At 42.0% G+C, this 13,669-nt stretch overlaps 1 protein-coding gene across 3 annotated transcripts in view; it reads left to right on the forward strand.

The window, feature by feature from the left end:
- Positions 1–13,669, forward strand: part of rims2a (regulating synaptic membrane exocytosis 2a) — a 153,849-nt gene that overhangs the window by 35,832 nt on the left and 104,348 nt on the right. Inside the window, exons 1-2 of one of the 3 annotated variants that reach the window (XM_080471052.1) lie at positions 1,383–1,937; positions 9,106–9,398. In XM_080471052.1, coding sequence (XP_080327178.1) covers positions 9,109–9,398 — 290 coding nt within the window. In that variant the 5' untranslated portion in view covers positions 1,383–1,937; positions 9,106–9,108. Of the gene's footprint in view, positions 1–1,382; positions 1,938–9,105; positions 9,399–13,669 lie in introns of those variants that run through there. The other 2 variants (XM_080471053.1, XM_080471055.1) reach the window with 2 other exon arrangements.

Below are 13,669 nucleotides of genomic sequence, written 5' to 3' on the forward strand. Positions count from 1 at the left end.
TTGGATTTCTTTTCGCTTTCAGATTCTGGTTTTAGTCCATCCATATCTAAACAAAATTAAGAGCTTGAAAATCTATGATCTAGTTTTTTGCACATCCATCGGTATTTACTTTAAATCATTATGTGTCCAGAAAAATGCATAACTTTTTAAAATTCCCTGTGGGGAGTTTCCCTGTGTAGTATTGCTCCGATGTTTTCAAAGCTTCGCCTGCAACTAGACAAAAGGACGCATGCATGTAGTAGGAAAGAGATGCCAGGCATATTCTTATTTTAAACAAAAAAAGTTAATCTCCGGGAAATCATTTTGATGCTTGGATTGGTTTGAAAATATGTCCACATGGCCTTAATTAGATGTAGTCAGTGTACAGCACATTGTGTACTAAGCAATAAAATGGCTTCACCGACGTTTGCTGCGTCTGGGTTCAACCTCCTCGTGACCTTATTTGGACAAAGTTTTATAGAAAATGGATAGATGGAAGAGTTCAGAGATGATTTATCTTGTCCATTTGGCTGAATCCCACTTCCATCCATCCTTCCTATCACTTTATCGGGTTTAGGATTGTACGATTCTGAAGTCGATTCCAGCTGATGATGGTCAAAGTAAAGGTATACCCTAGACAGATCGCTACTGCACATCATAAGGCATTCGCTAAGAAAGAGGAAACTGCACGTTTTCATGAATTTGGACACTTTTGAATTATATGACCTGATGTTGTGTGTGGGCTTGTTTTTTGTTTTTTTGTTTATTGTCTCAAGACTACTAAACTGCAAAATAGCCATGCAGTCGCTCACTCTGCTTATCCATGTTGGTCCCAAATTACTCCCAATGGATGGACTGAGCACCTTTCGTGGCAGCCGCCTCCATTGGTGTGTGAATTTGTGTGTGAATGGGTGAATGTCATTAACATTGTAAGGCGCTTTGGGACTGCTCAAGTGGTGGGAAAGCACTATGTAGTAAGTGAATTTACCTTTTACCATTTTACCATACACATCTTTGGAAAACTCAAACCAGGGAAAATATCAGTGTGAGCAAAAGGTGCCAACCACGTCAACGTCATATGACCTTGAATCACATGAGTTTTTGGGAAGATTATGTTACATACCATATAGATTCAGTATAAAACAATGCTTCATGAATGAATTTCCTGTCCTGCTCCAGTTTTCCTTTTGTGACTCCGGGGTTGTCTGATGACACTAGGAGCAAAATACATAATGATGTCCCGTGCTGCATCTGTATTCCCTTCTTTATTAAAGCTCGGAGTGCATTTACAGCACAAACTGAGTCACAGATGACAAAGCGTTCCCATTAACGCTGTAACACAGGGGAGGAAGCGGCGGCAGCGCGCGCCTCTGACCCTCCATTGGACTGAAGGCAGCGGGGTTGGGACGCGGCGCATATGTAATGAGCTCTCCTCTGGTCCGCCGGAGCTCTGCCTCTCTTACCGATGAACTGACACACAAACGCAGCGTGATTTGACGCGTTGTTCGCTCACCTCGGATGTTGGTTTTTTTTTTTTATTGCTCTCACTGACATTCAGTCTCGGGTATTTTTTTCTTCCTGCGCACGGATTGGAGGAATTCAATGCCATAATCTAATCTCCGTCATTTCGTCAATGATCGAGATTTTTGCAGCATGTCGTTTGGTGTGTGTGTATGAATATTAGGGATCCACGATAGAGGTGTTTGTTTTTTTTGGGTTTTTTTTCCCCCACCCCGTGGATCGGATGTGATCGCCGGCGTCCCAGTCGTAACCTTCACGGTGTTTTCGGCAGCTGCTGCCCGGGCAGGCAGCCTGTTGTCTGGGCTCGGAGCTGTCCGTGGTGCTGAAGGTCGGTGAGCTTCTTGCTTCGGTTGCGGACTGCCGTCGCTTCGTAAGCGCCTATAAAAGACGGCGATCTTTGCGTTCAGACACCGTGCGTCTCGACGAAACCACCATGGGTAAGCAGAGCGCAATGCATGGCGTTTGTCACCTGCTATTTTGGAAAATATGCAGCACGTTATTCAGGCAAATGAACAAACAAAACTTGCACATGCCCACACAATGTCATGTCATGTATTATTTATTCGGTTGCGTTTTAACTCGTTTTTCAAATGTACCTGCAGCCGGTGTGCGCGCACCTCTGTCCAAGCCTTTTTAATTGGGTCAGAGCGCAGCTGAAGGGAGTGCGGCTCTCTCAAACACACACACACACACACACACACACACACACACACACACACACACACACACACACACACACACACACACACACACCAGCCATTTATTTTCTATCGGCTTTCCACAGTGTTTCCCTCCTCTTTCTCGTGTGCCTGAGCTTCAAACAAGGAGCATAAATATTCATCAAGTCTATTATTATTGCTGGCTGGCACACTAAAATTAGAAGCTCATTAAAATGTAATTCACCACGTGCAGCCAGTGTTGGGGCATGTGAATGTAGGTACTCTCCTTTCGTTTTGATTGGCCACCTAATGCATCACGCAAAAAAATAAATAAATAAAAAAAAACTCTGGAGTTTTCATTCTTGAGAATCTCCTCAATCAAATTACCAGAAGGATTTCCATAAAATGAAAAAAGAGGAAGACACGTGTATGTATTGTTGGATTTATAGGCCACAACAATTTGATCTTCAATACCAGAATGGCCAAACTGTGACTGAGCACATCTACTACAAGGATATATGAGAATAAAAGCAACTGTTTTCATGAAAACTACATTTACTTTCATTTAATGCTCTAACAAGAGAGTATACAATGGAATTTATATTGAAATGTGTATATAATGACATTCATTTTTGCATAAACTGAAATAATATATTGATTAATTGGATATTGTTTATTATTTTTTCTGTCTGATCTCTGGTTTATCAAAGTTACCAGAGATGCACTTGTACACCCATGGCAGACATTTGTTCTGGTGAGTTGTAAGTGTGGTCCTTATTCATATGTGTGTTCTGAAGATGGACTGGGTCCAGATTGGGATGTTCCCAGGAACAATCTATTCAACCAACAATGAGCCTTTTAATGAGCGATTCAGTTCGCCTCAGTTCAGGGAAAGGAGAGAAACAGCAAGGCAATATGATACCAATGACAGTTCATTTACTGCCCCATCAATATTGCAGCCTGTGCCATCTCTATTTTATTCTGTTTATTGTTGAGCTTTATATTAGATTTTTCCCATTTTTATTGCATACCCAATAAGAGACATGGAGAAAAAGGACTGAACGTGTTTTTCAGGTGGAAAAGGATGCTTCTCTCCACCCCGGATGTTGTTTCCCTTAAACTCTCAAAAATAAAATCATACGAACGTGAAAGGGGGCCTGCTTGAAATGAGGACAGCCATCACATTACGAATACAGTCAGGAATGAATGGATGTAAAAATGTCATTGATTTAATGTAACTTTGGAGCCTTATTTGAGGACAGTGAAATCTGCCTGGAAGGATACTGCTGATTCACTCTGAAGCCTGTGTTAAGTAATGCTGTAGTGCAGTTTAATGGCCACAAGAGAGAGCTCAGTGCTCTCTCTTCCTGCAAATGTAGCTGGTGTGTGAGTGGATGACTCCTTCAGGAAAGATTGGAATTGAGCTGGCAAAAAAAAAAAAAAAAAGCATATCGCATGTAAAGTACATTGCTGAAGGGTACGCTGTTTTCTTTTGGTAGGATTATTTTCCACAAAAAAAAGGGTTTTCAAAACTGTTGTGGGACAGACTACATTGAATGCATCATCACAGAATAGATTTTTTGTGTCCTTCACTAGCATCCTTGGTTTTTGCTTTTGTAACTTCCCTAAGTGCTCATATGCATTTGGAGGAGCACCCCCCCCCCCCCCCCCCCCCCCCCGTCCTCACAACCCCCCACCTGCACCGACCCACCCTGTCCTGCTCTCTCTGAAAACACACTCTTGGTCTGAAGAGAAACTATTAGAAAGGAAATTATTTATTGATCCCATGGCACTCGGTGTTTGTTTCCTTGAATTCGGTGCCTCAGTAAACAGCCTATAGCACATTTAATAGAGTATATATCTTTCCGGTGTTTGCGGCATGTGGTGGCACTGGGTTTTCAGCTTTCTATTTTTAACTGCAGGTTCAATGACTGTGAAATGTGCAAACACAGGGAGAAATGGCCGTGCCTAAGGGCCACAGCCCCCAGCCCCCAACACCCAGCCTGCGCTCAGTCGTGGAGAGTTAAGCCGATGGGATGTGTGTGTGTGTGTGTGTGTGTGTGTGTGTGTGTGTGTGTGTGTGTGTGTGTGTGTGTGTGTGTGTGTGTGTGTGTGTGTGTGTGTGTGTGTGTGTGTGTGTGTGTGTGTGTGTGTGTGTGTGTGTGTGTGTGTGTGTGTGTGTGTGTGTGTGTGTGTGTGGGGCCTTGTCTTTCCATATTGGTGAGGACCGAAACGTGACTGAACAGTAACCAGTTAGGACTCATGTCACTGTGGGGACAAAAATTGAAGTTCCCATTAAGAAAGTCAAAACATTTCATGTAAGTATGTGTTTGATGAATACACAATTGGTGTTGGTTAAGGTTAGGATTAGACTAATTGGAGCTACAGCTGTGTTTGGATAAAACATACAGGAAATTGATGCAAGTCAATGTAACGCCTCCATAAAATCATAGAAATGTGTGTGCGTGTATATGCTTTTGAAGAGCTTCGAACCGAATGGCTGCAGTGGAAGTGAACCCACCTCAGGTGGTTACAGCTGCTTGACCTGTGTGTGTGAGTGTGATTGTGCCTGCACAGATGCAACACATGCATCTGTTGTGGAGTCTTTGCACCCCTGTGGTCTGAAATCAGTGGGGGTTATTAGAGTTTACATGGCAGTGTGGCTTCAGCTGACTCTCTCTCTCTCTCTCTCTCTCTCTCTCTCTCTCTCTCTGCGCCTCCCTAGATGGACTGTCAGCAGCCTTATGCTGTGAGATATTGGTCAGTCTGAATAAACACGGGGAAAAAAAATCTAATGAGTGAAACATGTTTCTGTGACTGTCACACAACTTGTTCTGGGGATAGAGAATTGATAGTGTTTCTTATTCCCACCATTCGAGAAACAGTTCTTGTACAGTCATTTAAAACAACAATCAAACTCTACATCTCTAGCTTAAGCTACAGTTTTTTTTAAATAAAACCTTACAACTAATGTTCATGTGAATCCACTGTTAAAGCCATGCCCACCTATAAATACATTTGATTCATCTTGAGCAACTATCATGGTCACGTATCTTTTTTTTGTACAGAATTTTGGCTGAATAAAGATTAATTCGGTCCACCTTTGTCTCAAGTCCTTTAAAAATACCTATCTAAATAAATCTTCCTTTTCTTCCTTCTGACTCGGTTCCAAAGTGCAAATCAAATCCAAGTATTGATGTCTGAAGCTCAGTGTGCTTAATGTTTGCTGGACCCGTGCAGGTTTTTGTTGGCCTGTGTTTTCTAGAATACTAATATGCTATTAAGTATTCACTGATGAGATAAAAGAACTTGACATGTGCAGTCCAAGGGCTGAGAAACGCAGTTAATTATTATTGGCAGACTGTAGAGGTGCACAGCAACTGACTCCATGTTAATTGCAGTTTGGAGGCGTAAATATGTAGGTCACAGGCTGCAGCAGAGCGAAGGGCACATCTCCGCCATTAACTACCGGTAAAGCCTAATCTGTTTTATGAATAGGGGCTCAACTCGGAAATGCTCCTTACTGTATGATTGTAAGTCTAGATGAGTTTTCAAGATTCACTCACATTTCTAAAATGGCAAACGTGTAAATAAAGATGTATATTCAGCAATCGGCAATTAGTGGTGGTATTGGTTAGACAGTGGAGACTGATGCTTCACATCCTTCTTCCATGAATCATTACTTAAAAAAAATCCAAGGCAGAAAAAAATTCTCAAAATGGACTGTTGTATAACCATAATGAAGAAAATATAATTTCTCAAATGCTTTTTGTGGAAAGTCAAAAACCTTTTAAGAAGAAACAGAGGCCGAAAAGTCAACAGTTTATTGTCGACGTTTCAATGTATCTATGAAATCTTGACTTTGTTTTTGATATTTTAACTTCAGCCTTGAGAATTCAGATGTTTATTTAGTTTCATTACCGAGGTTTTTAGAATTCTCCATTGTCAGCCAATTCCATTCAGAGATACAGTTCGCATCTTTTTTTCCACATGGGTGTGTGTGTGTGTGTGTGTGTGTGTGTGTGTGTGTGTGTGTGAGTGTGAGTGTGAGTGTGAGTGTGAGTGTGAGTGTGTGTGTGTGTGTGTGTGTGTGTGTGTGTGTGTGTGTGTGTGTGTGTGTGTGTGTGTGTGTGTGTGTGTGTGTGTGTGTGTGTGTGTGTGTGTGTGTGTGTGTGTGTGTGTGTGTGTGTGTGTGAAAATAACTTGCAGGTGTAGTCGGTGACGGGCAGGAGTTTGGTTGATTATCATGAACACTGTCCTAGGTGGCTCTGGGGTCTTGGCCAATGACTCATGGTTCACTGCGGAGTTCTCTCCATGACCCCAGTTAAATGAGGCAGTCATGGCCTCACTCGCTACATTCCTGTGGGACACATAAAGCACAATTTGTAGCCTCCCTGCTTCCTTTGTGTGTCAGCACAGTTATAGCCCATCTGTAACATTGATAGCTGGTCATAAATGCCTCATGTGTCAATATCACTACATGCTGCCTGCTGTGTGCAATGTTCTATTTTTGCACTGGGTTTGAAGTGTAACTGAGTAACTCTTCTTACTAGGTAAAGCTGCCCCAGTAAAGGAGGCTATATTTTCCTTTGTTTTCTTTAAATGAAGGTGTTTTGTAATATAAACCCAATTCAAAATGAATATAAAAGTCCCTGCCTGGTGCTGCAAGCTCAAAATGAAATGTGCAGGGATTCACATTAATTGAACAATTGGGGAAATCCTTCAGAGTATTTACTGGCATTTTTCTCCACATCATGTCGTTCTAATCAATCATAATTTTTCTGTCTTCATTGCTTGTTTATTTGACTTTTTCGTTGTGTTTTAGTGCAATGACTGACAAATGACCATTTTACACCATTGTGTACTGAAAGAAATAATTATGGTTAAAGCTGTGAATTGCAGCTTGTAGATTGAGTGAATGCAGAGATTCATGTCAGACGTCTCATTCAGCAAGACACATTCTGCACAGGAGTTGATGGATATTGAAAACCTAACTTTTATTAAGCTACCAACTGCTGCTGGCATGTAGAATATTTAGCAAGCCGCTAACTGGTAGCATGAGGCTGCAGTTGTGTGGAGGTTTGACAAAATCCCTGATTTATGTATGATTTTGTAAAAATCTGCTATTTTTCACCCAGTGAATCAGTCATTAGTTCAGAGATATGTTGACAGCTACTACAACCTGACCAGCCACATCATGAGAGATGACTCAATGTTGTCTGTGTAACTGGATCACTCTTTTTCTCTCTGAGGTTTAAAAAAAAAAATCAACTAAGCAGTTGTTTAGTTTACATATCAGAAATAGGTTGGAATAACCTGAAAATATTTTCTCTTTGTTGAGTAGTTCATTCTCACACATGTTCAGATAACATTTATTAGAGGGGATTCAATCCTCTTAATCTGAATAGATGGAAAAGTGTGACATGATTAAATTACATTAACTCAACGAATGTTTTTTGTTTTTTTTAGTGTGCTAGGACAGTTTCCGTGAATTCAGTTCATCTGGAAATAACACACTGGTCAATTTTGAGCCGACTCATACGTACTTGTAATGCACTGACTGACTCAGCATCGGGCTCGTGTGTGTGTGTGTGTGTGTGTGTGTGGAGTTGTGGGGGCTGCAGAAGTTGTTGGCCGCTCTATCGGCTCTCAGGCTTGTCACTCAAACTCTTAATAATTTCAGACGCATACAGGCCCCATTTGAAATGTCTTGCCGCACGTTACCAGTGACTGTGGTATTTGATACGGACGACATAGTCAATTTAAGTGACTAGATCAAACATTGCTGCTTTTTGGTTATACAATCTGGATGTAAACAAAGATAATGATCACTTTATAACTAACTAAAAAAAGAAACCTGTCCCTTTCCACACCTGCATTTTCTTTTGTTATTTTACTTCAAATACAAATTCCTGGTATTTCAGATGTTTCAGACACTTCCCTCATCACCAGTTGGTGGCACTCGAGCACAGATTTATTCGACAATCATCGACAAATTTCCAAAGAAATCTGTAACAGTGCTTTGGATAATAACACACAGAAAGGGAAGTAGACTGACCCAATGTTTTTCTTTTTTTGTAGCATATTGCAAATTGGGTTTCATCTTAACCAGCACGTCCTGCTCGTAAAGAACGAATGCAGCCAGACATCACTACAGGTTGCTCTTGTGAAGTGCGGTTACCTGGAGCAGGCCTGAGTGAGGCTGAGAAGACGTAGTGAGCATGTGTACATATGTCTGCAGTGATCAGGGTGCCTGTCTGTTCCAGGATTTATGAGGCTACTGTGGTGAGCCGGCTGCTGGGCCTGCTCCGTGGAGCAGATATAGGGCACACCATTGCAGAGCCGTAAAGCCTCTTTTTCTATGCCTGTAGAGCATGGAGGTATAAAATGATGCTATTCCTTTACACTTATATTACAAAAAGGCACTATTCTACATTACTTCTTGCTCTGTATGTTTGCCACCCAGAAATGAGACTTTGGGGGGAATCTACTGCTTCGCGACAACAAAAATGCAATACGGCACCTCAGTTTGAACGGTAGGACAGTCAATAGAGGATGGACTCGCAGTTTCAAAATGCAAAACACATTCAAAACTGAATCCTGATCACATAAAACCTTCAATTTATTAAGGGCTGCTCTATGTGTGAAATATGTCATCATTCACCTCATCAGCATACATTTTCTGGAATGTTCATGAGTATTGTTGCTGTGTGGTGAAAATTCCTAACCTCAAAGACACAAAAAAAGAAAATCAATAATTTCCTTATTGGACAATTGGTTGAATGTTAAGGTTTTCTCCCAGCAACAGAAATGTACCTTACTGTCATGTTATGGTTTAATTAAAAGTATTGCTGTATTCACTCCATTATATCTCATCTTAGGTGATGTAAGGAAAACGTCTTCCGTCCGTTCGCAGATGTTAATGCCGCTCTTCTCTTCCCCGCAGGTTATGTGGGTATGCAACTTGTGCCGAAAACAACAAGAAATCCTCACCAAATCGGGGGCGTGGTTCTACGGCTCGGGGCCCGGTCAGGTGCGGGGCGTGTTTGAGGGGGGGCCACAGGGAAAGAAGGCCAAACTCCAGGACCCATCTCTGTACCCCTACCAGGGAGCCTCAGGGGACTTGACACCAGCGTCAGACAGAAGCAGACCTCACGGCGGACACCTGCCCAGACAGGCGTCCCTTGACAACGGTTCGGGGCTAAGGTACTCGGGACACGGCGACGCTCCCATAGACAGGTCAGTCCACAACATGACAAGACACGTCCTAAAAGCTGACTTTGTATAAATCCGGTTAGATACCCACGCTGCCTCTTGTTATAACGTCCCCCCCCCCCCCCACCTACTCTCTTCAAAACACTCTCATATAAACCACACCAGCACGCGTTAACGTGGATGGTTGCGAGTTTGAATCCGTGTGACGGGAAAGCAGTAGCAAGGGTGTTAATAATAGGTTGCACTTGGATAATTCTTTTGGTTCACCCGGGATGTTTGCAGGCCTGTTTCAGCGCCGTGCTACTTGGAAATAAAGTATTGTTTTGATGTTTTTGGAGTAGAAAATCAAGAGCGGGCTAATTACAATGCAGAACACTGTGTCCCACTTGTTGTATGCCCTAAATGTCCCCTCTGAATTGAACACTCTCAGAAGCCGACAACACGAACATGCTGTGCTTGTGAATCCTGTGTCTGGTTGCCTGTTTCTTGATACTGGTGTCAAGTGAGGCAGTTACTTTGATTTCCACATGGGGGCCCCTTTTTCTTTCTTCTTGTGAAGAGAGGAAGAGAAGCTCGCAGTCAGGATCTGTGCCCTCTCTGGAATTCACCCCTTCAGCCCAAATCTCGGCAGTCCTCTAAGCAAAGCTGCTTTCTTGTCCTTGTTTGCTCCTTCTCAGATGTAAAGTAACTCAACATTTGCTCAGAGTTAGATTTTTGTTTTCTGTCGCCCCTTTTTCTGTCTGTCTCTGCCTCTCCTGCCGTCTTAGCTTTCAGCTGCAGCAGAACTACTGATGGACAGATGACAAATGTGGGTTACATTTTGTGTTGGAAAGCAAAACTCAGTGGGCAGCCTGAATCCAAATGGAGCAGAGCACTCAGTTGTTTAACTCAGTTATGTGTACACACACACACACACACACACACACACACACACACACACACACACACACACACACACACACACACACACACACACACACACACACACACACACACACACACACACACACACACACACACACACACACACACACACACACACACACACACACACACACACACACACACAGAGAGCTGGACATTCACAACTCTGTACTCACAGTATAGCCATTTTAGGACCACAGGGACTTTTTTGTAGTTCTGAGAACTGTTTGGGGGGCAATATCCATTATAGTGTCTGTCCCCACCAGGGGAGGATGGAGAACCTTTTTAGTTTCCATCACTTTGGCTGTGGGGACATTTTAAAGTCCCCACTCCTGGCTGGATACCCAACCACTCCATCCTCCGCACAATCAGGAAGATATCGATTTTTTGTTTTTTTTTCTAATTCTCCAAGTCAGTGTTTGGGTGGACATATCATACCCAATACATTCATTTAAGATGGAGTTGATGACTAAAAACAGAAGGATTTATTAAACTGAACTACAAAAAAAAAATCTCTGATTCTCTGCCCCCAAAGCTGCTCCATTTTAGCCGTGAATGATTATAGCTGAAGATGAAAAAGGATCTGAGCAAATCATTCTCTGTATAAGATTCCCTGATATGTCACTTGCGTGTATTAAAAACACACTAAACAGTATTCACACATCCAACATAAATACAGCAACCATCCCCTTCACTGTTCAATGTGTAGCTGAGGTTGTAGAGGGTAAACTTCCTTTACCAAAGTTAGTGGTTTGATTCCTGTCTTAAGTGTCAGTGTGGACTTATATTCCAGAGCATGACACTCAAACTTCATTTTATGAATGGGTGAATTCAAATATCCCAGTTAAACCTTTTAAAACTGGGAAAAGTACTGTTTTACGCACGCCTATTTACTTTAAACTCCCTCCCTGGTCACTATATTTGAAATTACTACTCAATCCCGCCTTTGTTTCTATGCTTTGTTGAAGTATTACCTTCCATATCAAATATATGTCATCGAATGGTTTCAGTTGGTGTGAGTATATTGATTGTTAAATTACAGAGACAAATTTAAAGCAAAAACTTTTAAAGCCAATGGGGAATGATCGAGGACATTACAGTAGTGGCATGGAAGAACAGTATATACGCACACCAGATTTCAACAACTGCAAAGAGGATTTAAAAAAAAGAAAAAAAAAATCCTAAGAAGTTCTTCTGAAATGACATTACCAACTCTGACTGTGTAGAACCTTCCGGTGCTTCCACTGCGTAATGAACAGAGACACGTCGATGGAAGTGTTGTTCTAATTTCACACCAACATGGTTTTTTTTTTTTCCCCCTCAGTACAATAAAAGTTTACTTTTCCACAGTTCAGTCGTAAATCCCCAATATTTTAGGGCTCCGATAATGCAGTACACAGCACAACAAAAAGCAAAGTGTCACGTGTAACTGCAAATTATAACTAAACCTCAGACAGCTCCAAGCTTTCAGTCAGCAAGTTCCTTCCTGTTCCAGTCGAGGCCCTCGCCACTGTATATTAATTAAGTGCGTGGCGTGACGAGGTGGAGATGGTACCAGGGAGCACTACTGGCGCGGGTATCGCTTACACTCGCAGTGACACAACAGGAAACTGGCTGTCTGAAAATTCACGGGATAATGCCGATGATGGATCGCAGAGGGTCCATAAATAGAACTCCCTCTGCATAAGCACCAAAACCCACTTTCATTAATCTTAAAGAATGTTTGAATTAACTCCTGAATCTGTTCTGCTGAAGAAAGGAGGGAAAAAGCTGACGGGCTATTTATAAGGAGAAATAACTTTGGTAAGGCGTCTAATTTGTCTTGGTCCTGAAGGTGTCAATTGAATGAGCACACAGACAGGACAGTTGCAGCGCTGGGCGAGGCTGATGAAACAACAGTGATCACACTGGGATTGGAACACACGCGCCAGATGGATTTCTGCTTCTTTTTTTTGTTTTTTTCTTCCTTTTTTTTTGGGCAGCACATTCAGGCAGACTGCAGAAACGAAAGAAGTTTAACATCCAGCCACTCAGCTCAGGGCAAATTCATGCCAGCGACCTGGGCCCCGCGATCCCTCCTCACTTTAAAAGCTTGAACCGATTGTGCTCCTCCCACTATTCTCGCTGCACATGCTCTGCATCACACCATGGAGCGTTTTGTGGTTAAATGCTACATTATCGTTCTTGATGACTATCGGCCAGCGAAAGCATATTTCTTTGTAATTAGTTGACTTTGATTTAAAGTATATATCTATTCAGCATGACACACTGATGCACTGGTCTACATTGGTCTCCATTACAATTACAACTGATTTAATTCCAAGGATTTGTGTTGATATTTAATAAGATTAAAGATAAGCAACCACACTGGAAAGTGAACCGAGATTTACTGAGCGGATTGTCCCGGTTCACTGTGAAACAAACTCACTGCAGCCCGAATCGTACCAAAGTAATCTCAACCAGCCAATCACAGATTGTTCCAGGTGTTGGAACCACTGTCTTCTGTGTGCGACAGAAGAAACCTTTTGCCTGGGATATAATAAGTTAGTTCTGAGCTGGTACCAGTGATTTTGTTTTAGAATGAAGTTTTTTTGTTTTAGAAATATTGCTCTATATTATACACCACATATGCAGTTTGCTTACATCTTCTGGTCCAATGTTGATAATGTTAATAACACAAATGATACTGAAATAAAATACAATGTCTCTGTTAGTTCTGCTTTGACATTGACTGTGGAACCACAACACGTGAGTTGACACAGCTGTATTCAGTCTGACTGTGAAGCACAAGCCATTACAAGCAGTATTTTCTATAATAGATTTCATCACATTATGATTTAGCCACTGATGAGACACGCCAATGTAGCATTAGTGTCCCAAAGAAAATCATCTGGCCTAACACTCTTGCAAGTTCATATATGTGGATCACAAATAGTAGAAAATAGTAGAAACTGCTGCTGTAGGCAGGAACAGGAGAGGAGGAAGGACAAGTCTGGAAACCACTTGAGAAGAGAGGCAATAAGAAAAGTGAAGCGAGGGTGGCCTCTGAATGTTGGTACTATGAATGGTAGAGGGAGAGCTGGTTGATGTTTTTGGAGTTGGGTCATCTATCCTGTTTCGTTTGTTTTTGTTTTTTGTGGTACAGCTAAATGCCGGAATGTGTTGATTCTCTGTCTGTATGTTACAACCTGATCTGAGCTGTCTCTCACTTGTATAGTCACTGTATTGAAAATGACATGCTGTCCCTCAAATGAGTAGATAGAGTGGCATGTTGCCGTGCCAGATCAGGAGAAGATTAAATTGATGCTCTCTGAGTTTCATTTATCCACTTCTGTCCTGCTAAACAGGTTACTGACTTTGTTCATACTGGT

This window comes from Lipophrys pholis (assembly GCF_963383615.2).
Source record: "Lipophrys pholis genome assembly, chromosome: 9".
Taxonomy (NCBI): domain Eukaryota; kingdom Metazoa; phylum Chordata; class Actinopteri; order Blenniiformes; family Blenniidae; genus Lipophrys; species Lipophrys pholis.